Source organism: Myotis daubentonii, chromosome 3 (assembly GCF_963259705.1).
Source record: "Myotis daubentonii chromosome 3, mMyoDau2.1, whole genome shotgun sequence".
In the NCBI taxonomy this organism is placed as follows: Eukaryota; Metazoa; Chordata; class Mammalia; order Chiroptera; family Vespertilionidae; genus Myotis; species Myotis daubentonii.
Window position 1 is genome coordinate 184,551,412 of NC_081842.1, and position 26,975 is coordinate 184,578,386.

A 26,975-nucleotide genomic window follows, 5' to 3' on the forward strand; every position below is an offset into this window, starting at 1 on the left:
GTTATCAAGTGGGAATCCTGTATATGAAAAATACTATAGACAGGTAAGATTTTTGTTTGTCTTAGATTGAACATAAAATATACTTTTTTTTTTTTTTTTTTTTATAAAATATACTTTCACCTTGACTGAATACATGCAGATTACCAGTCAGCTGGATAAATTTGACATGTCTTATTTTCAACATTTTGTGCCTTAGCCTCATGTTTTGAGTACTTAATACTTTTGACGAGCTTTCAAAAATGAAGGAAAGATAATTAAGGCCAAACACTTAATTGTCTCAAATATTTATCTATCTTAAAAATCCATATAACGCCCTAACTGGTTTGGTTTAGTGGCTAGAGCATCGGCCTGCAGACTGAAAGGTCCCAGGTTCAATTCCGGTCAAGGGTATGCACCTTGGTTGCAGGCACATCCCCAGTGAGGGGTGTGCAGGAGGCAGCTGATCAATGTTTCTCTCTCATTGTTGTTTCTGACTCTCTATCCCTCTCCCTTCCTCTCTGTAAAAAATAAAATAAAATATATTTTTAAAAAATCCATATAACATTAGATGCATTCATCTCAATATAAATATCCATATTAATATAAGTCAAATGAAAATGACTTTTAGTTGTTTTTAAGACTTATTAAGGTTTTTAATATTTATAAAGTTAAAACCATGACTCATACAAATGTAAAATGAACATGTGTCAAGGATTTTATTCAATTCATTAATTACTGGGATAACTAGTAAAATGTAAAGATGAGAATATGAGTTACAGAGATTTATATTCTCCAGACAAAATTCATTTTATTGGTATGGACAGGATTCACTTGCATAGCTATCAATTTTTTTTATAATTTAACCTACAAATTGTAAAATAGCCTAGTTGATGGAAAGTTAATCAACCATAGATCAAACAATCTCCTGAGGGTGTAGACAATCTCATTTGCCCATTACCAAGTATTGGATAATTTTTCCTAATAATCCTCTCACCTTGGGATCATAATCAATGAAAAGGCTGGTCTCTATATTTGACCTGGCTATTTACATAGTTAGAGCAAACATTAATGGGGGACTCTTTCCCCCTCCCCATGTGGGAGTTTGTGCTGTGAGATTCTTTACCCTTCACCACGTGGGAGTCTGTACTTGTTCTTCAATAAATCTCCACCTTTGTTATAAACAAACAAAAAACAAACAAAAACATTAATGAACTATTATAGGTCTCCTTGTTGTGTGACTTGCAAATCTAGAGCCATACATTTACTATTTAACAACTTCTAAGGCTAGAGACCAATTTTTCCTTAACATTTTTAAAGAATCTCAGATTGTACTTTATAAAGCCTCTTTATTTGTGCCTCAATTTTGAAGCTAGGATCCCAACCTTAGAAATCCTCCCCGCCCCCATATTTCACTGGCAGTACATGCAAGTTTGAGTGAATTCATCTCATCTTGAGGTTTCCCATATCTGCTGAAGTTCCTAGTCTGTGAGGTGACATTGCTTTACTCTCTGAGAAACTGACACCTTATAAATCAAGTTGCAGGCCATTTTTTTTGGGAGGACTTTGTAGACATTGACTTCACATAAAGTCAGTTCTTGTTCCTTAATAGTGGCTTGTTCTGTCTGAATAAAATATGACCTTGTTTTGTACAATCGAATTTCTCAATTATACCCTGATAATAAGGAGACCAAATTTTTATTTAACTTATGTAAAAATTACTCTATTGCCATAAAAAGTAAGGACACTCACTTAAAGGATTTTAAAAATATACTAGAGGCCCAGTGCATGAAATTTGTGCATTGGGGGTGAGGGGTGGGGAGTACCTCAGCCCGGCCTGTGCCCTCTCACAGTCCCGGAGCCCTCAGGGAATGTCCAACTGATGGCTTAGGCCTTCTCTCCACGGGAAGCGGACCTAAGCTGTCAGTCAGACATCCTTAGCGCTGCCATGGAGGCTGGAGAGGCTCCTGCCACCGCAGCTGCGCTCGCCAGCCATGAGCCCGACTTCTGGCTGAGTGGCGCTCCCTTTGTGGAAGCACACTGACCACCAGGGGGCAGCTCCTGCATTGAGCGCCTGCCCCAGTGGTCAGTGCGCATCATAGCAACCGGTCGTTCTGTCATAGGGCCGAAACTGGCTCTCCGACATCCCCTGAGGTGTCTTGGATTGCGAGAGGGCTCAGGCCAGGCCAAAGGACCCCACTGGTGCACAATCGGGGCGGGGGAGGGACCATGGGAAGGTCCAGAACGTGCCCAGCCTATCTCGCTCAGTCCTAATTGGCTGGACCCCAGCAGCAAGCAACCTACCAGTCGGAGCATATGCCCCCCGGTGGTTAGTGCACATCATAGTGACTGGTCGACCGGTCGACTGTCTGCCCCCTGGTGATCAGTGCATGTCATAGCAACTGGTCAACTGGTTGACTGTCTGCCCCCTCATAGTCAGTGCACGTTATAGGGAGTGGTTGCGTGGCCTTAGCATATCATTAGCATATTATGCTTTGATTGGCTGAATAGATGACTGGACAACCGGAGACTTAGCATATTAGGCTTTTATTATGTAGGATGTTTTTATTGATTTGAGACAGAGAGGACTGGAGACGGGGGAGGAGGGGTGTGGAGAGAGAGAAAGAGGAAAACATTGATGCAAGAGAGAAATACTGATTGGCTGCCTCCTGTAGGCCCCCTAGTGGGGATCCAACCCACAACCTGGGCCTATGTCCTGACTTAGAATCAACTAGTGACCTTTCAGTGCCCACTGGACAACGCCTAACTGAGCCACATGTCCAACTGAGACACAGCGGCTGGGGTAAAGGACTTGTTTTTGAATTCTGAAGAGTCAGTGAAATCAGAGACTACTGAAAACTATTTCATTCACTTTACAAATACAGAGCCTGTTAAATTGAGGGTTAGAGATAGTGTAAGAGGGGAAAAAAAGTGCTTTCCCTATATCCATTACAAAATACAATATTAAAAATAATGCCAACAGTATTCTAAGTAAATAACCATAATTACATTTTTCTTACCAGTTCAGTCCTATATCATTCTTGTTCTCCTTCATCTTGGGTCAGGGGTCTGTTTTTATAAAATACTAGAGGCCCAGTGCATGAAGTTCGTGCACGGGGATGGGAGGTATTCCCCTCAGCCTGGTCTGCAGCCTCTCCAATCTGGGATCCCTCTCGCAATCTAGAACCACTGGTTTGTAAGCGCTCACCTGCCTGCCTGCCTGATGCCCCTAACTGTTCTCCTGCCTGCCTGATGGCCCTAACTGTTCTCCCCTCCTGCCTGATCCCCCTAACTGCTCTCCCCTCCTTGTCTGATCCCCCTAACTGCCTGTCTGCTCTCCCCTCCTGGCCTGATCCCCCTAACTGCCTATCTGCTCTCCCCTCCTGGCCTAAACCCCCTAACTGCCCATCTGCTTTCCCTTCCTCTCTGCGCTTTCAGACCTCAGCGCAGGAGTGCTGAGAGCTCTCTGCTGAGGCCACGCCCCTGTCCTGACAACCCCCTCTGGCCAGGCAGTGCCACGGGCCTGTGTGGGCCTCTGCCTGGGGGGCCACCGCAGCCCATCCTGACGCCCACCTCCAGGCAGGCAGCGCAGCGGGCCTGCGCATGCCTCCTCTTGGGGGCTGCCACGGCTCGTCCTGATGCCCCCCTCTGGGCTGGGCAGCATGGCAGGCCTGCGTGTGCCTCTGCCGGGGGGCAAGGGGCACCCCCAGTGACAGCCTCATGTCCTGGTGGCACAAGTCCCCATCCCTGCCCACCAGATCTTGTGTGCACGCAGCCTGTTGAACGGTAGTGACTGGGACACTGTTAGGACCAATTAGGATATTACCTCTTTATATATATAGATATGTATTTCTAGACTGCAAAGAGTCCTGGAAATTCTAACTGTCCACCAGTACAGTCTGAAAGTTGTTTAAGGGATATCAACTCAGAAGACTTTACCCAAAAATCTATATTTTGAAGTGTTAACAATTCAGAGAACACGATATGGTTGTTTAGATGAGGCTCTGAGAGTTTGTTGAAGACATAATTGTATCTGGTAGCTTATGGTAAAGCCTTTAGGCAAGCATCTGAGTACAACAGAAACCATCTATGTATGACCATGACTAAACAGCTGCATTTAATTTATTTTAGTAACAGAAGGATAGAAGATAGTAAAATTCTTAATTGGAATACAGTACACAAATATTTTATAAGAGATCGATTAATGTTTTCCCTGAGGGCTTCTATATTTAGACTATGCTGGGGTAGGTGTTCTCTCCTCGCCCCGCCCCCACCCCTCCCATGGTCAGAGAGTGGGGAAAGAAAAGGAATTCTGGAAAATTCTAGAGGCAGGTTTCCCAGCTCTTAATGTACTTCTTTGTTACCCCACATTTGGATTGGGTAGTTCCTTCTTTTTTGCTGAGCACTTGAAAGAAAGGATTTCTCTTTTGCTTCTTTGCTGGGATTGGCTTGTCTGAATGCTTTGTATATGTTTGCAACAGACTTATTAGCCTTTTAAGTAAAGTTGCAAAACAGCTCATAAATATTGTAGTATCATGTTATCTTGCCCATACCTTTTTAAAACTTGCTTTTTATTTTTACAAATTGAACTTTATTTTAGGAAATCTTTGCAGAAGTGAGTGTCATTTTTGTAAAACTGTTTTTATGTTCTTGGTGACCTCATTCTGTCTTAAAGGAAAGTCCCCCTTAGTTGAAGTGGTGTGTTAGCCTTAATGTGCTTTAGGAGCTTAACAGTTTTTAAAATGTTTCTTTAATTTTATTATGGAATCACTGCTGGTTTTGGAGCTGCTTTGATTTTTTAATTAAGTGTTGTAGTTCCTAACAGTAAGTATAAAAGCAGAAGTTAATGATTTTAAGGTGTTTGAAAAAACAGGTAACACATGCAGCTAAGACCTCTCCAGGAAATGCTTCTTTTTCTTCCTATTGCCATGTAAGTTTATTAGAATTTAAAAGGCGCTATAGAAGAGTTGGAGTCAGGAGATAATGTATTAATGTTATGACTCCACTAATTTGCTCTACTTCCTTTGAGCTTCAGTTCTCTCATTTGTATAATGGACACGATAAAAAACATTTTGTAAATTGCCAATGCTGTCTAGATGGTACTCTACTTATATGGCTATGCATATATTCCTCCGCCTTGGTTTAGTCAAAGGATTCCCATTCCCTTTTTGAAAAAGCCAGTTCTCAAATCTCAGTAAGGAACACAAATAATTTTGTCTTTGTCAGCTTACCATTGTATTTTTTTCAGGTTGATACAGGCAATACTGGAAGGGTATTAGCTTCTGATGCTGCTGCTTTCCTGAAAAAATCAGGGCTTCCAGACTTGATACTTGGAAAGGTAATATTTATTTATTATAATTAGATTAAGGTGAATAGCAGTATAGATAAATTGGATACAAATTCAGAAAGATATCATTAAGAAACTTAGAAGTTAGAACTGAGTCATAGAGGCAGTTATAGTAATGCGATGGAGAGAATTTGAAAAGTAAGGTGTTTTTCAGATGTTTAGAAAACAAATTACATTTTAGTGGGATGAAATGAAGAAGTAATAGTACATTTGGGCATTGTGGGGAGAAACAGTGCTGCAGACTGGGAACCTTGCCACCCACTCAGAGAGTTGGCTCTATCTCTACTTCCTCTATTATAACTGTTTCCAACTGCACTTTGTATGTGGTGAATACAGTGGGGGATGAGAGGCTTAAGAAAAAGCACAAAAAGGTGGAAAGTCCCTCTGCCAGCTTGATCTCCTGGAAAGTCCTTATACATGATATGTATTAAAAACCCTGAAAAATTATCATTAATAATTTAATTATTCGCAAATAAACAACTATTTCCACTTTCCCATAAGAAAAAATATCATCTTAGTAAGGATCTAAAATCAAAGTAGTATGTGTTAGTAAAAAGAGCAAGAGATTTGGAGTTAGAACCTGGGCTAAGGAAAAAGGCATTGGATTGGAAGTTAGAGTCTGGGTTTCATTTCTTTCCATGATGCCTTAAATGTTCTTGAATAACTTTAATGGCTTTAGTATTTGAACTAAATGGCTTTAGTATTTGAACTAAATTTAGTATTTGAACTAAATTTGAACTTAAGGTTTCTTTCCACTTTTAATTCTATAATTTTTAAATCTGATTACCAAAGAGCATGAGATTGTAAATTACAGGGAATTAATTTATTTTTAAGATGATTGTTGTTTAAAATATAGATTGATACTTTTTTTCCTCTGAATTTCAGATTTGGGATTTAGCTGACACAGATGGCAAAGGTATCCTGAACAAACAAGTAAGATTCAGAGATTCATATGAAAAAACTAGAGACCTGGTGCATGAAAATTCATGCACTGGAGGGGGATTCCCTCAGCCCAGCTTGCCCCCTCTTACAGTCCGGGAGCCCTCAGGGGCGGGAGGCGACCCGGCGATCAGGGGAAGGTGACGCCCCATCACACCTCTGCTGCTGCCACTGCCGGCAGCGCAAGCCATGCCGGACCTGGTTACCTGAGCCTTGGGCCGGCCCTGGGCAGCTGGGGGGCTGAGGGGACTGGGCGCTGCCATCTTGTGGCTGTGGGCACCTCCATCTTTGAGGGTGGAGCAGTCAATTAGCATATTCCCTTATTGGCTGTGGGTGCCGCCATCTTTGTGACAGTGTGAGGATCAATTAGCATATTCCCTCTTTATTAGATAGGATTTTTAGTGATTCAGAATAAAAAAGAGCCAGCAGTTTTTTGTATATTTAAACTAAGAGTTGCTTTTTATCAACATTAAGGTTTTGCAAGGTCAAGTGTCATAACAATGAAAATATCCTCTCTAATAAAGAGGTAATATGCAAATTGACTGTCACTCTGCCACAAAGACGGTGGCGCCCGCAGCAGAGGCAGGGTTTCTGTAACATAAGATGGCTGTGCCCACAGCAGAGGCCGAGTTCCCGTAATGAGCCTTAACGAGCAATCAGCAGGGATCTGAGGCTGCACCCTCTCCGCCCCGTCCCCGCGGGGCTTGACAGGGGACCTCAGGCTTCTCCTCCCGTCCAGCAGGGCTTGACTGGGGTCCTCAGGCCACGTCCCCCCACCTGGCAGAGCTTGACGGGGGACCTGAGGCCGCACCCCCCCCCCATCTGGCAGGGCTTGACAGGGGACATTAAGGTGCACCCCCTACCCTGGTGCTGAGCCAGAGGACCTCAGGTTGTGCCCCCCACCCCGGTGCCAGGCTGGGGGACCTGAGACCACGCCCCCCAGCTGGTGGGGCTTGACGGGGGACCTCAAGGTACGCCTCCCGCCCTGGTGCTGGGCCAGGGGATGTGAGGCTGCACCTCCCCTGCCTGGCGGGGCTTGACAAGGGTGGGACCAGCCGGTCTGGATCTAGCCCAAGGGCAGGGGGTGCGGCTGGGTCTGGGTCTTGCGCGATTTCAAGATGCACGCGGGTGGGCAGGGACTTGACTCTGGATCCTGCGGCGTGCCCCAGACTCTGACAGGAGGAAGATTTTCATATACATTTTACTAATTTTTTTTCATCTCTGACACTTCTATTAAAGAGAAAGGGCAAATGGCAATATTAAAATACTTCCTCTAATTAATCCCTTTTTAATGTGCACGAATTTCGTGCACCGGGCCACTGGTTTCTAATAAGACAATGAAAATATTTCTAATAAGTAGGCATTAAAGTAACTAATTCCCAAAGTTTAGTGTTAGTTTGGTGACATTGTTCTACCGGAGTATCTTAGTCTGTTTGGGCTGCTATAACAAAATACCACAGAAATTTATAAACAAATTTATTGCTCATTGTTTTAGAGGCTGGAATTCTGAGATTAGCTTGCTAACGTGGTCAGGTGAGGACTTTCTTCCTGATTGCAGACTTCTAGTTGTATCTGCACATACCAGAAGGTGCTGGGAACCTCTCTGAAGCCTTTTTATAAGGCACTAATCCCATTAATAAGGGTTCCCCCTAATGGCTTAAGCACCTTCCAAAGGCCCTACCTCCTAATACCTTTATCTTTGGGGGTTAGGCTTTGAATATAAGACTTTTGGAGGACACATCAGATAAATAGCTTGTTGTGTTTTTTTTTCAGTCATTCAGAAAGATTTTGCTCTTTGAATATTAATTAATTGAATTTCTTACATGTACAGGGTTTATACATAAATATGGGTTTTATTAGTTAAGTGTTAGATGGTATGCCTCATACATTTGAAAGGAAATTCTTGGCTAATCAAACCTGAGTATTCTGGTCTAGATCTTACCACTGACTTATAAACCATAAAATGGTTTACAGGTTAGATGTAAATCCTAGACCAGGAATTTGTGAAAGTAGTTATTGGTGTTGGACACTATCAGTGTACTTTGAAGTTCTGATTGTTGGAGATGGATTTCAGAGTTCTTCAGGATTGGATTCAAAGCTTGCTACATGCTGATACATTGGTTGAGCACTGCTACTCAAAACTAATACCCTCCTCTCCCCCCTTCTCTACCTCTCCCAAAAAAGCTAATACCCCCAAACCCTCATGAGGACTGCTGAAGCAGGATCAAGATCAGAAAAGGGATGGAAAATTTTTTAGAAGGTCCGAATACCCTGTCTCTTATTTAAGACTAGAAGCCTGGTGCATGAATTTGTTTAAATTATAGATTGATACGAATTTGTGCACCAGTGGGGTCCCTCAGTCTAGCCTGCAGGATCGGGCCGAAACTGGCTCTCCAACATCCCCTGAGAGGTCCCAGATTATGAAAGGGCGCAAGACAGGCTGAGGGACCCTACCAGTGCACAGTCAGGGCCGGGGAGGGTCATGGGAGGTTGGCCAGCCAGGGAGGGACAGTGGAAGGGCTCCAGGGCGTGTCCGGCCTGTCTTGCTCAGTCCTGATCAGCCCGACCCCAGCAGCAAGCTAACCTACCAGTTGGAGTGTCTGCCCCTTGGTGGTCAGTGCATGTCATAGCGACTGATTGAATGGTTGACTGTCTGCCCCTGGTGATCAGTGCACGTCATAGAGAGCAGTTGAGCAGCCTTAGCATATCATTAGCATATTATGCTTTGATTGGTTGAGCGGACGACTGTATGACCGGACACTTAGCATATTAGGCTTTTATTATATAGAATTCCAGTGCTAGATTGTAGTCCCCATTGGAGCTCCTGGGCAGAAGGGCCAGTTTGGTACGTTGGAGACATAGGAACACTAAATTAATATGGACACCCAGAGTCTGCACTGTCAGCAAGTATTTGTTGAGTACCTGTTTTGAGCCAGGCTTTGGAAATACAGATGTGGCTCCTATCTTCATGAGTTTACCATTTATTAAATTCTTCACTGATATTCCTGGACTTTGGATGTTGAGTTTAAGTTGTCCTTGTTACATCTAGGTGGCTGGATTTGTGGGTCTGCAGTTAAACTTTGATGTTTGCATTGGGGGAATAGTTTATTTAATTAACATGAAAGAAAGAAAAGAAACCTATACTTATTGAGTTTCTATGTGTCAAAAATGACAGTAGGTGCTTTCTTTTTATAGTATAGTTTTTATTTTGTTCTTCATAATAATTACAGGGTAGCTAATATTAGTCCCCCCTTTTATGTAAGAATTTTATTTTACTTGCCCATGGCCTTACAACTTTAAGTAGCAGAACTAGTATTTATTGCAGGACTATTTCACTTCAGAGCCCATCTATACTTTGGGAGTGGACCAGATTACCTAAGAGTAATTGAATCTCTTACAGAATGAGAAGAGAAAGAGAGTTAATGTTGGAATACCTAGAATACCAGCATTTAAAGGTTGGAGGATTTAAAGGTTGACTTCAACAGAAGAGACTTGAAAGGTCAGAGGAGTACTGAGAGAGAGAGCTTTATGAATCTGTGTTGGTGAGGGGAGGAAAGCTTTAGGAAAGATCATGCTTCCCAGGCTGCCAAAAGAACAAGTAGGAGGAGGCCTTTTTTTTTTTTTTTTGGAGAACATTTGATAGCTCGGATGTTATTTGTGACATAGTAGTTTCTGTAGCTAATGGTGGGAGTTGAAGTCAAATGACATAGAAGCTTGTGGAATGAATAAAAAGAGAAGGGGAGATCTTGAAATAGCATTTTAAAAATAAATTTATGATTGAAGGCAAGGTATTGTATACAACAGATAACCTGCAAGTTTCTAAGAATAGGTTAGGAATTAGATAAGAAGGGTATAGGTGAGAATAGGAGGTTTGAGAAAAGTAGTGAAGAATTGATTGTACCAGTAACTGTACTAGAGAGTATTGACAAATTGTAAGTTATATAGCTGGAGTCAAGTGTTTTGTTGTGGCTATTCCCAGACCTGACTTTAACTGAAAACAGCTGAACACCAGTTACTTCCGCATGTTTGCATTTATTTATTAAATTTTGGATTGATACTTCAAATGCCAAAAATACAAGGACCTTTGGGAGAGATTTATAAGTGTTTTGAAGTCAAGCAGTTATATAATTGTTTTTAGATGCTGCACAGTTATTCTCCTTAGCTCTTCTGGAATAGCAATGATTTAGTCACTTGAATGATTGATCCAGTTTCAAAAATTGTAATCTTAAATCCAGAGATGATTTTTGATAACATGTAGTTATTTTCTTCTGGGTTTTTCTTTCAGATGCCTTTTCCTCATTTAAATGATAAAAAGTATTCCTTAATACCATAAAATATTCTTTGGATAATGATTACTAATTTTTAATTTCCACTATATTTATGTTTCACTAAATATTTTCCCATTTTATTAACACTTTATTTCTGTTTATAATGGGAACATCTTTGTACATAGATCTTTTCTCAATTTTAAAGCAAGTGTTATTCAAGCAACTGTGCTGTTATATTTGTTGCTATGTAAAAACCTGGGAGTAATTGTGAATTGTTTTGTATTTTCAAGTTGTAGGTATGTCTGTGGATGGGTGGATGGATGGATGAATAGGTAGATAATGCTCTTACAGTCACATTTTTTCTTTCTCAGGAATTCTTTGTTGCTTTGCGTCTTGTGGCATGTGCCCAGAATGGATTGGAGGTTTCACTGAGTAACTTGAACCTGGCTGTTCCTCCACCAAGATTTGTAAGAAATACTTTTAAATTTAAATTTTCTTTTCTAAATTGCTCTATTAAAATAATTTCCCCCAACTCCTATTACCCAGCTACTTTTCTTTCATAATGGCTACTACTTATTAGCACTAGAAAGACTGAAATTTAGTATATACCTATATTGCCCAAAAGCAGTAAAAATGACTGCATTGTGAAAGAATAATATCGGAGCACTCTTCACTTATGTTCCTTAGCTTTTCCAATAACTCACTTCTATTCGACATTTCTTTCATGAATTTAGGGCGCAAAAGAAATAAAATAAACAACTTATTAGAACAAGTATCACTGCATAAAGATTCGAATAACAAGTACTAGTTTAGCTTATTGAGCAACTGCAACTTATCAAGTATCGACAGTTTATCAAGTATCGACAATTTAACTTGTATGTTATCATGTGATGGTAATCGAAAAAAAATGAAAACTGTTATTTCAATACAGAGCCGAACTGGTCATATAAGAAATTTACTCAATTCAATAATAAGAGTCTAAAATTTCCCAAGCAGTCAAAATGACTGCTTTTGGGCAATATAGGTATAACACATATATATATACCGAAGGAGGGGGAGGTAACTACAATTATTAATAAACGCATTTATATGTTGTACAAAAAGTCACAAAATTCTAAGACATTGTGTCCTTATATACATAATTGTTTTTCTAATTGAAATTAAAAAGCAGTCAAAATGACTTCCTTGGGCAATCTAGTGTTAGTTTTTTGTGTGTCCTTCCAGAGTTATTATATATGTATATAAAGAAATAATAATACCTATTTTCTCATTTTATATTTATTGTATCATTCTGTACACACAATTTTGTACCTTATTTTAATAACTTAGTATGTTTTGGAGAGTGTACATATCATTACATAAAAGCTTCCTTGTTCTTTTTATAGCTGCATTCTATTTCTTTATTTCTAGTCACCATAATTTATTTAACTTCCTTTTGATAGACTTTTAGCTTGTTTCTAATCTTTTACTTAAAAAAATGCTGCAGTGCATAATAACCTTGAATATATATTATTTTGCATATGCAGAAATATACTTATATATGTAAATTCTCAGAAATGGAATTGCTGTTTCAAAAGTTTGTTCGTTTGTAATTTTCCCATATAATATCAGTGTGTCTTCATAGTGGTTGCACTAGTTCACACTCCCATCAGCAATTGGTTAAGTGCATTTTTGCTAAGATACTGTTGTCAAACTTTTGGATTCTTGTTAGTTTGATAGGTGACAAATGGCATGTAAGTGTTGTTCTCATTTGTCCTTTCGGTTTTATGGAATGAGGTTGAATAGTTTTTCTCATGCTTATCATCCATTTACAGTGCCTTTATGTGAAATGCCTATTTATAGTTTTCGCTTATGTTTTGTGGCTTTTGGCCTTTTTCTTATTGAATTCTAGAGGCTCGTTATATATTAGGAAAACAGCTCTTTGTCTATATGAGTTGCTAATATTTTTTCCCAGTTTGTCATTTGTCTTTTGACTTTGTTTATGGTGATTTTCTTCTATAAACGTGTCATTGTTTTTTATGTATATAAATTACGAGGATTAAAAATTTTTTATGGTTTCTTTTTTCACATTTATATAAGGTATGTAAGGTATGAGTATGGATTAAAATTTATGTTTTTTAAAGATGGCTACTTTACAGATCTAATGCAGTTTATTGATAATCATCTTTTCCTTAACTGATCTGAAATGCCATCTCAATCATATGGTAAATTCTCCATCTGTATTTTGGTTTCTTTTTGGATTTTTCTGTTCGTTGATCTGTTTATCCATATGCTGATCTCCCATTGTTCTAATAATCATATTTGGTAATTTGTTTTCATATCTGATAGGGCTAAGCCTCACCACCCTACTTCTTGTTTTCAGAAGTTTCGTGGCTCTTCACGCTTACTTTTAAAATCAGTGTTTTAGAAGTATTTGGTCTGAATATTATGAATTTAATTTTAGTTTTGAGAATTTCTGTACTTCTGAGTTTAGGCTTAGAGTCATGGAATCAGAAGGGTAATTTAGGGATTTGTTGCCTAACTATATTATCATAAAATTTATTCAAATATATTTATCTGTCTCTACAAGCAGATAATTATAATTAGTTGGGCATGCTATTGATAGGTTCATGTAATTGTAACTTATAAATCTTAAGTTTGGTTCTTGTCCCTGTCAGTTTTCCTTAAAGAGTACTGGGAAGAAATCATCAGTTAACAGGGCAATAAATATTTTTGTTACATTCAGATATCTTTATCTTTCTGTCAGTTATAATAGGTTTCTTAAGTTTATAATAGGTAATAGTTAAGTTTTATTTAGTGCTCCATAGTCATTTATGCAGTTTTTGTTTCATTTGTACTTAGATGGTCTAATAGAATTAATGTAAAATAGAGTATATGTGTTTATTGAGATCCAGCATTTTGTATGAATGTATTTAAGGCCAAAGACCTCTTTTTCTTCATTGTTTATTGATGTGAGGATTTCAGCCCTTCATATGCTGTATTTTCTTTTTTAGCATGATACCAGTAGTCCCTTGCTAATTAGTGGAACTTCTGCAGCTGAGCTCCCATGGGCTGTAAAAGTAAGTAAACTTTGTAACTATTCTCTCCTTACTCCTGCTTTTCTTCCACATCATCTTGTTCTCTACTTCCATAATATGTTGCAATCTTCATTAGACTTTCATTTTTACTGTTCAGGAATTACTGGTACTAGAAATCTTTGGAGGGATCTTACAGCACTAGCAATCATTTTGTGACAATTAGTACTGGTTTTATCTAATTCCTTTTATAGTGTAAACTACAAATGGTAACCCTGTATTAACTAAAGTGTTTGATGAGTTTTTACCCCACTGGTATTATGTCTAGTTTACCCTACTGATATTATGCCTGACTTGAAAATTCTGGTTAAATAGTACTGTTTTTAGAGCTATTAAACAATTCTTTATTCTTTCAAGAAATTATATTCTGAAATGGATATTTTGCTTTATAGGTATTTAGAAACATCACACTAGTTATAGCTATCTTTTCAGATTAAAAATATACAATTTATGTACTTAAATAATTTTTAATTGATTTGAGAGAGAGAGAGAGAGAAATAAATCAATTGCTGTGTGTGCCATGACCAGGCATTGAAGCCACAATCTTGGTGTATTGGGATGATGCTCTAACCAACTGAGAACTATCTGGCAAGGGCTTTATAGATTTTTAAAAGCATTATTAAAAAATACTTTTAGTATATAGCAGATCAATGACCTTCAATTAAAATATGTAGTTTTGTCAGAAAACCATTTTGGTTTGTCTGTGTAAGTTACTTCCTTGCTGTGGATCTGCTTAAGTGAGAGGATTGGGCTAGGTGCTTTTCTCAAAGCCCTTCTATCACTGAAATCTTGTGATTCTAATCTAACAGAAAAGCAAAGATAGTGTTCCAGCTACAAAAGGAGTGGGGTAGAGGAACTTAAATTATCATTTACTATAATATATTTTGATAAAAGTGAAAATGGTTTTTAAATGATGAGTTTAAGAAATATGCTGTCTATTCTTTGAGTGTTTGATTTTTATAACTGCATTGAAATCCTTTTCTCTATTGTTTTAATTTGTGATCTTTTTTATATTATAGTCTGAAGATAAGGCCAAATATGATGCAATTTTTGATAGTTTAAGTCCAGTAAATGGATTTCTGTCTGGTGATAAAGTGAAACCAGTGTTGCTCAACTCTAAGTTACCTGTGGATATTCTTGGAAGAGTAAGATATTATTAAATTATAAATGTAATTTTTATGTATTTTAAATTTGTATCTACGAGGAGCGCTTATAGCTCATTGTTAAAAAATGCACAGATCTTATTTTGAAGTTGTGTTACAGAATTTTTTGTGTTCAGACTTAATATATGAAATAATTGCCAATTTGTTTCTTTATTTGGTTACCTCTTCTAAATTATGAGTGTTTGAAATTAGTTATATGTAGAAGCCTCTTAAGTAGGTCTTTTTTTCTTTATGTTGTACATTCTGACCTCTTAATTCCTTGATTTAATTTCCAGAGACCATCAGTAAGTTTCATCTGCTACCTATTCCATAGCTATATCAGGGGGCCTTGTTATAAGGAACCGTTTCATCTCTGAAAACATAAATTCTTCTTTCTAACTAGAACTTCTTATCTTTCTAGATCTCTTTCCTAGATACTTGCAAGACTACTATAGTACTTCTTTGACTTCATCAAGATCTTTAAATCTCAACTCCTTTACTTTCTCCATCTTTTGAATTTCCTTTTTCCTCATCCAACTTAGATTTTTATGGTCCATAGTTTCATGTCAGTATCCTTAGCTCCCTTTACCATTTTTTTAACTTCTTGATTGTATGATGAAAATCCAGCTTTGTGTGAAGCTAATTATTTACCTTCTCTGTGGTTGCATATGGACTACTGAGAAAGTCTAATAAAGATCGGTATCATCATAATTTCATGATCATCAGCGTCAGCTGGGCTTTCCTTATTGCCAGCCACTCTTGTGCTGTTTCCATAGTGATTTTTCTCCACCTCTTTTTATATTTCAAACCTTATCTACTATCATTAAACCTCCAGTCCTTTCTTTTTTCTTTTTTTTTAATATATATATTTTTAAAATATATTTTTATTGATTTCAAAGAGGAAGGGAGAGGGAGAGAGAGAGAGAGAAACATCAGTGATGAGAGAGAATCATTTATTGGCTGCCTCCTGCACGCCCCATAATGGGAATCAAGCCTGAAACTAGGGCATATGCCCTGACCAGGAATCGAACCGCCACCTTTTGGTTCATAGGTGGACACTCAACCACTGAACCATGCCAGCCAGATTCCAATCCTTTAATCCCTTGCTTAATCCTACTCTGTAGGGTCTAATCCTGTCTGAACCACTTCTTAGTTGTGTGACATTGGGCAAATCATTAGAAAATCATGTCTCAGTTTTCTAATCTTTAAAATGAGTATGATTCAGTTTATTGGGTTGTAAGGATTAAATGTGATAATGTATGTAAAATACTTAGCACATACTCTTTGAATGCTTCCTACTATGCCGATGATGATGATGATGATAATGATGATGATAATGAAACCACACACCACCAGCAATCGTGCTATTCAATCATTGTTGCATAGGTTACTCAATATACATTAATTTAAAAGTCTTTTATTATTTCTTACTAATCATTTCTCCACTGTTTGGTCCAGTGTGAGATTTCTAAACTATAAATATAATCCTGTTACCTCTTTTTTTTTTTTTTTTTAAACATAAAACTTACCCTCTTAGTAGCTTCCCATTGCATTCAGGATAAAGTCCAAACTCCTTTCAAGGCATTTAGTGACCAGGCACTTGTCTCCACTCTTGTCTCTCATCAGCTCACTTTCTCTTCTTGCCCCCAAGTGAGATTTTGTTGAATGCTTAAATATCTTCTTCTCAAGGATTTAACATAGTTTTGTAGCTGGTGTAAAGCTTTGTAATTTATTCTAAATTTAGGCCAAATCTACCAGGGTCTTTCAGATTTTATTTTTCTTTGTAAGCCCTGGACATTAGCTGGCTGATGATTCATTACACAGTATTCATTACATATTTCTTTTAGTTGATTAGAAAGTCTGTAGTGTAGGGAAAACAATAATGGACTTAGTTGGAAGTCTTCACATTGAAAACTGATTCCTTTACTTAATAATAGTTGCATGGTCCTAGGTAAGTCATGCAGCTTTTTGTCTAAAACAGGAGCTGTGCATAAATTAACTGAGATGATGTTTGTGAAAAAGCATTGTAATTATCTTAAAATACTATGTGCATAATTGTTTTGTGACTTCAAAGGAAGAAAATAGTTTTTAAAAAATTTGTAAGGGAATTTCTGTTTTAAAAATACTTAAGTGAATTCTTTTTACAGTAATTGTTAATATAGCAAATAACAGCGATATAATAAAATAATCAGCATAATTGAAATTTCTCAGAAAAAAGTGTAATATTTAGGCAAAACTTTTTCTCTATTTTGTATTTGGTGTTTAAATGTAGCACATTAAATGAAAGAACATTATCTTTCTCAATTCTTTTCTTTTTAAGGTTTGGGAGTTGAGTGATATTGACCATGATGGAATGCTTGACAGAGATGAGTTTGCAGTTGTAAGTAACCTAATGCTCTTAAAATCTTAAACATCTTAATGGTTTCTCAAGTGAAAATTTTCCTTTAGTTCATCCTTATAGGAAAACTTATTTCCCAAATATTGTTGGTATGAATATTTTTACCTAGAATTTGTAGATAATCAATAAATATTTTTAAACAAATGGATAATAGAAAATGTATGTGTTTGCTATCTTCATTTTATTTGACTTTAAAGTACATACAGATATATACTTTGGATGATACACTGTAAAGATGCTGAGTAATGTTATCTTTTGTATCCCGACTTGACCAAGCATCTCTGTACCTGCTTCTGCTCTGGAATAATTTCACTTCATATATACCCCCAAAATTTCACATTTGCTTCATTAAAGGAAGACATGAATAACATTTTAGTGTTGCTTCATTTGTATATGCTGAGAAAGTTTTGATATCTTTCTGAAGACTTGTTATCCTTAATAATTGGACAATTAATTTAAAATAGAGTTGTATTCATCTCTTCCTTAAAAGTTAGATAAAGCCAAAACCGGTTTGGCTCAGTGGATAGAGCGTCGGCCTGCGGACTAAAAGGTCCCAGGTTCGATTCCGGTCAGGGGCATGTACCTTGGTTGCGGGCACATCCCCAGTGGGAGATGTGCAGGAGGCAGTTGATCGATGTTTCTCTCTCATCGATGTTTCTAACTCTCTATCTCTCTCCCTTCCTCTCTGTAAAAAAACAATAAAATATATTTAAAAAAAAAAAGTTAGATAAAATTCTTCTGTGAACTCATGAATGGTGAATCTCTAATTCCCCTTTTACTTCTTATTTGAATATTAGTCTGTTCAAATTTTTCTTTTTGCTAGGAATTATCCATTTATTTGACTTTCAAACGTTGCCACAGATTTATTTGTATTATTCTTTTAATCTATTCTGGGTTTATGGTTGTACCTCTTTTTTATTCCAAATCTTATGTATTTTTTTTCTCGTATTTTTTTGTTTAATTGAATTTTATCTAGCTTATTGATCTTTAGATAGCGATATGTTTTGGATTTATTTATCCTGTCATTATGTTTTGACTTTTATTCTTTTTAACTTTTCTCTTATTTTGTTAATCCTCACCCGAGGATACGTTTTCATTGATTTTTAGAGAGAGTGGGAGGGAGAGGGAGAGACAGAGAGAGAGAAACATCATTGTGAGAAAGACACATGGATTGATTGCCTCCCTCAGGTGCTCTGACCATGGCTGGGATTGAGCCTGCAACAAAGGTAAGTGCCCTTGATTGGAAGCAAGCCTGGGACCCTTCAGTCCGTGGGCCTTATGCTCTTTATTCACTGAGCCAAGTTGACTAGGGCTCAACTTTTATCTTAATTACATCTTCCTAATTTCTTTTCGTTTACTTTAAAAAATTTTTTCTGAAGATGAGTACAAAGTCTGCTTATTTTTATCTTTAATGTTCAAAGCATTTATGGAACATTTTTTACCTGAATACAGGATTAGCTAGATTCCATATATATTGGTACAAAGTATTTTCCTTTTCACATAATTTTTAGGTGTTTTTGATCATCTATTTAGGAATGTTTCCTACTTTCAAAGTATTTAAGTGTGTTTGTTTGGTTTTTGTTCCCTTTGTATATGTTAGTTGATTAAATTATGACTTGAGAATGTGGTCTTTAAAATCTCTACTTAAAAAAATGTGTTAGTGCTCTAACCGATTTGGCTCAGTGGCTAGAGCGTCAGCTTGTGGACTGAAAGGTCCCAGGTTCGATTCCGGTCAAGGGCATGTACCTTGGTTGTGGGCACATGCCCAGTAGGGGGGTGTGCAGAAGGCAGCTCATTGATGTTTCTAACTCTCTATCCTTCTCCCTTCCTCTTTATAAAAAATCAATAAAATATATATTTTTTTAAAAATTTGTTAGCCCTAGCTGGTTTGGCTCAGTGGATAGAGTGTCGGCTTGTGGACTGAAGGGTCCCGGGTTCGATTCCAGTCAAGGGCACATGCCTGCGTTGCAGGCTCCATCCCCAGTAGGGGGTGTGCAGGAGGCAGCCAATCAATGATTCTCTCATCATTGATGTTTCTATCTCTCTCTTCCTCTACCTTCCTCTCTGAAATTAATAAGAATATTTTAAAAAAAAATTGTTAAGGTTTCTTTTGTTGCTAAATTCATGACCTGTTTTTACATATGTTCTCTGGCTATACTAACCTTTCTGTTCAGAATATTTTAGACTTCTGTAAATCCACTACATTGATTTTATTATGTCTCAGTTTCTCTTTGTCTTTTTCTCTGCTATCCTGGAGTAAGCTTAGGTTTATTTTTTGATATTTTTACATTGAAATCATAATGTAAAATGCTTCTTAGTTAAGTGTCTATTTCTAGCTGTGTAAATGCATTTTAGTTTTAAAAACTAGCTACCAGCCACATATTTTGTGTGTGTGTGTGTATGGTGCATCATTTGATTTAGTTGCTGTATTTATTTTGATGCTGTATTAATTTTGATAGCAGACTTTGTTTAGGATAAAGTATAGTGTTAAAAGAAAACAAAATCACAACCAGCAGTATATTGTTCACTTTTTTTGTTTTATTTGGTAGAAAAATTGACTTCAGTTTTGTCAAAGAAACTATTTTCAAGACAACATGAAATTAATAATATAGTATTTTTTTAACTTTCAAAAAAATGTGTTGTCTATTGTCAGCAGATGGCTGACATTGCTTTTTTTGCTTCTAGTGTTCTGTTTTCCAGGAAATGACTCCCATCTGCAGCAAGAGGAATGCTGACCTTTAACGTGCATGTTGGTCCCTTCTTTTAGTTTGGTGTCAATCTGACAATAGTACACATATTGTGAATTTGGTTGGAAGTATCTGCTAGCCAGATTGTTTTCTTTCTGGAGTTTCAAGCTTTGGGAGATTGAAAATTTGTGTGTTTCTAAAACCGAAATTGAAAAAATAAAAAATAAATTGAATTCTTTAGGTTGACTAGTGAATGGAGAGAGGTGAATTGTTGGTTTGTATCAAACGATTAAATGTGGTCTCAGGGTAAACAGCATCAGAATCACCTGGGAACGTCCTAGAAATGCAAATTCTCTGGCTCAACTGCAGACTTTACTGATTCTAGAATTCTGGGAGTGGTGCCCAGAAACCTGTGCTTTATCAAGCTGTCCAAGTAGTTCTGATACCTGCTACAATTTGGATACCAATGGGTTAAAGGTTAGTTTTACTGCTCAAAGAAGAGAGCATGGTATTGTAAAATTATGTGTGCTCCTAATAAAGCTGATCAAATCTGGAAAAAAGAGCTTTGTAGTCAGAATATCTTGGTTTGCACCTTACTCTATCACTTCTTAAAAATATATCAGACAAGTTACTATCATAGCCTGAGTTTCTTCATTTGCAAAATGATATTAGTAATCACAGAAATCATGAGTTGTATTATGTGCTCAGTGAGTATTGACTTTAAAGCTCCACAAAACTTAGAATTAAAAACAAACCTATTTGGGGGGGAATTGCTATTTTTAATGGAAGAAAAAACTAAGAAGAAATATTAAAGCTTCCTTCCAGTTGCTGTTTGAATACTTCGGGAGGTTCCAAGTCGCTTTGAGTAATTTCATATGCTTGAAGATAGTTACAGAAAATTTTCATCTTTTGAAAGTATTGAAGGTGCCTTGGATTCAAAGTGGAAGGAATATCCTGGTACAGTCGCTATGTAGGTTATTTCACTTTGTGCAAGTGCTTCATGTATTTAATAATTAAAAATAATTTTAATAGGTAATACATTCTCATGGTTCAAAAATCAGTACAATATAAGGAGATATTCACTGGGGAGCATATTTGTCCTCAACTGCTCCATTTACATCTCCTCCATAATGAATCACTTTTTTTAGTTTCTTCTTTATTCTTCTAGAGATCTTAATGCAAATATAAGCAAATAGGAATAGTTATTATCCCCTTAATACAGAAGATGACACAGTGTACATACTGGCATACATACTGTCCAACACCACACTTTTATCATGTTTATCAGTGTGTCTTGGATATCTTTTACAGCCTAATTTCTTTAAAAAAAAGATTTCAGACAGTTTGAAGATGCTTTGTTATTGAATAGTAATCAATTCAATGGGTGGATGATAGTAAATTATTTTAATATGTATGACCCTGGTTTATCTGTTTTGAAGGCCATGTTTTTGGTATACTGCGCACTTGAGAAAGAACCTGTGCCAATGTCCTTGCCTCCAGCCTTGGTGCCACCTTCAAAGAGGAAAACGGTCAGTATATCAGGCTCTGTGCGGTTGATCCCCACTTCAGCAGCCAAGGAATCTTACCACTCCTTACCACCTGTAGGCATTTTACCTACCAAAGCACCGTTAAGACAGGTATAGATATATCAGTGTTAAAAAACCTTTTTTTAAAAAAACAAACTGCATGGCATTTAACAGTTGATTGCTTGATGAAGATAGAAGAGGCAGTCAAAGGGATCAAGATTTAGAGCTCCCTCTTATTGCATCTGAATAATGTGATGTCCCAAAGAAAATAGGTAATCCTTCTGCATTTGGCCTTACTTAGATCATATGGAGGTTTAATGGCTTTGCCTTGATCAACCTAGAATTAAAGTTAGAGGTAGCAGATACTCTCCAGTGGTCGGCAAACTGCGGCTCGCGAGCCACATGCAGCTCTTTGGCTCTTCCACAAAATACCGACTTCTGCACATGGGCCACGAAGTTTCAATCGCACTGTTTGTGCACGCCCGCACGTGTTATTTTGTGGAAGAGCCACACTCAAGGGGCCAAAGAGCCGCATGTGGCTCATGAGCTGCAGTTTGCCCACCACTGCTCTATACTAATCTGGAATGCTTGCCCTGTCGTAGTTAATAGGTGTTTTTATTTGTTTAATCTCTAGTTAACTCTTGATCTTTGCGTTCAAATTATCCAATTTTGGGTTATACAAGGCCTTTTCCCCCTCCAACCTGCTTTTTGTCAGGTTGCATAAAGGAAAATAATGACAGGCTATGCAAGTCAGCCAATTTGTATATAGTTAGTAATGCTGAATGAAACTATAAAAATTGGAGATTGAGAATTATCTGAGTATTTTGTTTAAACAAACTCTGCACTTACCCATATTCATCTGGTTATAAGTCAAGAGTTAACTGTGCTTGAATTTACTCATTACTTAAAAAGAAAAAAGTAAATGGGCATCTATAAATGTAGTTCCACTGACCTATATTTTTCTTCTGTGATTTTTTGTTGACCACAACATTTTAGTCAGGGATCTGATGAAAATGATATGCTGTTGCTATACTTAGTAGTTAGTGGAATAAAATTGTTCAGAATTTGTGACAGATACTGTCATGTGTTAAAAGATGTCACTTCAAAGTTTGTTTTATTTTGGTAGAAATACTATATATGTATATGTGTATATATATAATTATTTTTGTGTGTAGTGGGTTGTATCACCTTCAGAAAAAGCCAAATATGATGAAATCTTCCTGAAAACTGATAAAGATATGGATGGATTTGTTTCTGGATTGGAAGTCCGCGAAATCTTTCTGAAGACAGGTTTACCTTCTACCTTACTAGCCCACATTTGGTAAGACTTTATTTAAACTGATTTACCCTAGCTGGGTAACTAAGTGGTTAGAGCGTTGTCTCAATATGCCAAGGTTGAAGATTTGATCTCCAGTCAGGGCACATACAAGAAACAACCAATGAATGCATAAATAAGTGGAACAATAAATCAATCTTTCTCTCTCTCTCTCCCCCTCCCTCTTCCTTCCTATCTCTCTCTCAAATTAATAAATAACATTTTTAAATGGATTTTAAAAACAAATATGGTTTGTATTAAATCTAGTTTTGTGCATTATTATTTTTAGGCATTTATCAATAGGAAATTTTTTGGTTCGGAATTCCTTATACAAAAACTGAGGATTTCTTCTGGATGATGGACAAAAGCTGGAGAATGGGTTACCTGACATTTTATAAGATTGACAGTGCCAGTTAATTGTTATTAGAATGTTAAAATGCAGCTTCTATCTATCTATCAATATATATCAATTAAACTTAAATTTTTTAAAATACTTTTTATTGATTTCAGACAGGAAGGGGAAGGGAGAGATAGAAACATCAATGATGAGAGAGATTCGTTAATCGGCTGCCTCCTGCACGCCCCCTACTGGGGATGGAGCCCGCAACCCAGGCATGCTGGCCAGAATCAAACCTGAGACCCCTCAGTCCACAGGCTGACGCTTTATCCACTGAGCCAAACCAACTAGGGCAAACTTAAATTTTTAAAAAAATATTTTTATTGATTTCAGAGAGGAAGGAAGAGGGAAAGATAGAAACATCAATGATGAGAGAGAACCACCGATCTGCTACCTCCTGCACGACCCCCACTCAGGATGGAACCCGCAACTCTGGCATGTGCCCTTGACTGGAATCGAATCCAGGACCCTTTGGTCCACAGGCCAAGGCTCTATCCACTGAGCCAAACCAGCTAGGGCCAAACTTAAATTTTTAAGGGAGAATACAAAATTTGGAATTTAAAGTCTTCAAGGCATATCTGTACAATTCTGTAGGGCATATGTAGACTTTTATACCTTCACATTGGAATTACATACTTGGTCCTTAAAAAAGACAAGCCTTGCCCTGGCTGGTGTGCTTAGTGATTAGAGCATTGGCCCATGCACCAAAGGGTCGAACAAAGGAGGACAGTAGTTCTGACTTAAAAGGAACAAGAACCCAAGACTGGGAAAAATTATATGCATAACTAATAATAGCTGCCACTTTTGAGTGCCTAGGCTAGGCACAATGCTCAGTAAAATGGCAGCTGTTATGAGTGTGGCATTATGCCCACACTTTTTATGTACTTCGTCTTTAATTCTCATAGTAATCTTGCAAGATGGATGTTATCTCCACTTTAGAGATGAAGAAATTAAGGCTTGGAGATGTTAAAAATTTGGCTAAGACCACAAGAATAAATAAGTACAAAAGCTGAAATTCAATGTTTCTTTGACACTATAACCTATAACCCAGCGGGTCGCAACCCCTTTGGGGGTTGAACAACCCTTTCACAGAGGTCGCCTAAGACCATCGGAAAACACATATAATTACATATTGTTTTTGTGATTAATCACTATGCTTTAATTATGTTCAGTTTGTAACAATGAAAATACATCCTGCATATCAGATATTTACATTATGATTCATAAAAGTATCAAAATTACAGTTATGAAGTAGCAACGAAAATAATTTTATGGTTGGGGGTCACCACAACATGAGGAACTGTATTATAGGGTCACGGCATTAGGAAGATTGAGAACTACTGCTATAACCGGTAGTCTTTTTGTCCGGTCAAATTAGTTTTCAATGAATCAAACAGATCAGGACTTAAGAAAGCTAAGCTTTAAAAAAAAGAAAATAGAATAAAACATTTGCTGTTTCTCTTCAAGTGATTTTGTAAAGCTTTCCAGATTGCTGCCTTTCTTCACATGTGATCTCCATTTGCAGCTGTTGTTTCTGCTTTAACTTGGTGATCCTTATATCCTCCTACTCTGAGTTGCAGGAAGCAAGCTGACATGGAAGTTTTTGCTTGTTTTAGAATCATTCTAATACCACTAGTGAACCAATTTTGTTGAAACTTAGGTTTCATTTTTTTATATCTTTTAATGTTGAAGTATTGGGAGTAGACAATGTTGAGATTCTTTGGTCCACTACAACTCTTACTCAGTAGTGGTTGTGGAAATTGGTAAGAAAAAGTATGAAATAAACCCAGATTAGAGGCCTTTGCTCAGCACCAGGGCCAACATTCTGTCTGTCTCTGTGTCTCTGTCTATCTGTTTTGTTCTCTTGCTTCTAACGTTTGAGTGAGTTTTGGGCAAGCCACAAATTAGTATGACCTTTTTTAATTCAACTAATCATTTTTAAATAGTCACATTAGACTTTTAGAGTGGTAGTTGTGGCATTTATATACTGTTCATTTTGTTTATTTGTACAGGGCATTATGTGACACAAAGGACTGTGGGAAGCTTTCAAAGGATCAGTTTGCCTTGGCTTTTCACTTAATCAATCAGAAGTTAATAAAGGGCATTGATCCTCCTCATATTCTTACTCCTGAGATGATTCCACCATCAGACAGGGCCAATTTACAAAAGGTAAGACAACTTAGAAGAAAACCTGAATGCGTTAACAGAAAGGAACAAAGGCTATGTCAGATGACAAACTCGATTTGGACAGAATGGTAGAGAAATATATCTGGCTAGGAGCAGAGGAGTATACTGTTTGTGGTTTAGTTTGTGACTATAGATATGCTGAATGCATGTATGATATCCTTGGGCTGCCCCTCATTTACCTCATCATTCATCACACATATGGCAACCACATTTTTCAGTCTCAAAAGTGGAAAAATGTCTTATTTTTCCCCTCCTGGATCTGTGGATTAATTTTTATGAATAGAGTATAAAATTTAAATGAAATCCATAAGAATTAAATCATTGGGTTTCATTTGATGATTAACTCTTACAAAACAATGTAATTTTGAAAACAAAATCAAGGAGATTATAATTGCTTGACATCAGTTTTAAATTTAAATTAAAAAACTAGAAAAAACATTATATTGAGGAGAAATCTGTGGTTTTACCATATAGATGACCCTCTGTTCCTGAGCATACAGCTGAGTTTCATACCTGTACAGCTAGGAACAGGTTTTGCTGTTTTGTTTTCTGGCCAGCAATAGGAACTTTCAAAACTACATTATTTAGCCATGTTGTGTCTTGGTTTTTCTCTCATCTATAAACTCTCCAAGTATAGTGCATTTATAATATATTGGCCTTAACAGAGCTTTAAAAGGATTTGCTATTAAAAATACATGCTCTGAATCTGCAAATTTCCTGTGACCTATAAAGTAGCCATTGCTGTAGTTATAGTTGTTAAATGTGTGGTATGAGTAAAGTATTCTTTAAAATGTCAGTAGAATATTTTGATTTTGCATTAATTTTGTCATGTAGGTTGAAAAATCTCATTTAAACAAATCTCTTTAAAGTCAAAATTGGGTATTTTCTAAGTCATCTAAATGGAAATGTATAGCCACCAGGTACAAAAGTTCGTTCTCAGAGTTTTTATTCTTATTTTTAAATAAAATAAGTATTTGATTATCTGCTTTGTGAGTTTTTTGGGGGGGAATATTTTATGAATTTTTGGACATTTCATATGATGTAGGACGTGGGTTCCCTAAGTTGTGGAGAAGGCTAAAAATGAAGCCACCAAAAAGATAAAGGTTACAAACCTGTACTGATGCCCTCTGCTATAACTGTCTCAGTTCTGGAATGATTATTTGTTTCACCCTTTCTTTTCCTTACATAGACGGTTTTCTCCCCTTGCTGCCTTCATTTTATATCCACTTAATCTCTCACCAACACAAATTACAGATATGACAGAATTTGCTGAAGCAAATTATGTTGTTCATTGAAGTCTCTATAACATTAGTAAACACTTCAAGTTGTATCTGCTCTACAGAGTTTTTAATGTAACAGATTTGTTTGAAGTCCATTCACTGGAGCATAGACACCCTTGTCTGTTTATGTCATCAAAATGGGATTTTGTCACTGTTTCTTATCTATTAACCAAAATTTTTAACCTTAAAAATGAAAACTCACATTTGTTTTTGTCTTTCAAATAATCTCCTCTTAATAATCTGATTATTTTTTTAGAATTGCATTTTTTTTTTTTTTTTTTTTTTTTGCAGCTGTGACTAATCCTTTTATGAATGTTGCTTTCCTTTCTGTATTTTTTCTAGTTTGGACTATGTTTTCCATTCTGCAGCACTCTACTTTTTGCCTTTCTTGTACTGTCAGTTTTTTTACTCTCTCAAGGTTAGAGCTTTACTTTATGTC

General features: G+C 37.0%; 2 protein-coding genes across 6 annotated transcripts in view; one reads left to right on the top strand and one right to left on the bottom strand.

The window, feature by feature from the left end:
* Window positions 1-26,975, bottom strand: part of LOC132231104 (calmodulin-like) — a 428,233-nt gene that overhangs the window by 44,530 nt on the left and 356,728 nt on the right. The gene's annotated exons all lie outside the window — the stretch shown is intronic.
* EPS15 (epidermal growth factor receptor pathway substrate 15) overlaps window positions 1-26,975 on the top strand; it is a 123,046-nt gene that overhangs the window by 21,503 nt on the left and 74,568 nt on the right. For 3 of the 5 annotated variants that reach the window (XM_059689626.1, XM_059689622.1, XM_059689623.1), the window contains exons 2-11: window positions 2-43; window positions 5,225-5,314; window positions 6,209-6,256; window positions 10,902-10,997; window positions 13,524-13,589; window positions 14,624-14,749; window positions 17,067-17,126; window positions 21,271-21,468; window positions 22,533-22,678; window positions 25,082-25,238. In XM_059689626.1, coding sequence (XP_059545609.1) covers window positions 2-43; window positions 5,225-5,314; window positions 6,209-6,256; window positions 10,902-10,997; window positions 13,524-13,589; window positions 14,624-14,749; window positions 17,067-17,126; window positions 21,271-21,468; window positions 22,533-22,678; window positions 25,082-25,238 — 1,029 coding nt within the window. The remainder of the gene's footprint in view (window position 1; window positions 44-5,224; window positions 5,315-6,208; window positions 6,257-10,901; window positions 10,998-13,523; window positions 13,590-14,623; window positions 14,750-17,066; window positions 17,127-21,270; window positions 21,469-22,532; window positions 22,679-25,081; window positions 25,239-26,975) is intronic. The other 2 variants (XM_059689624.1, XM_059689625.1) reach the window with 1 other exon arrangement.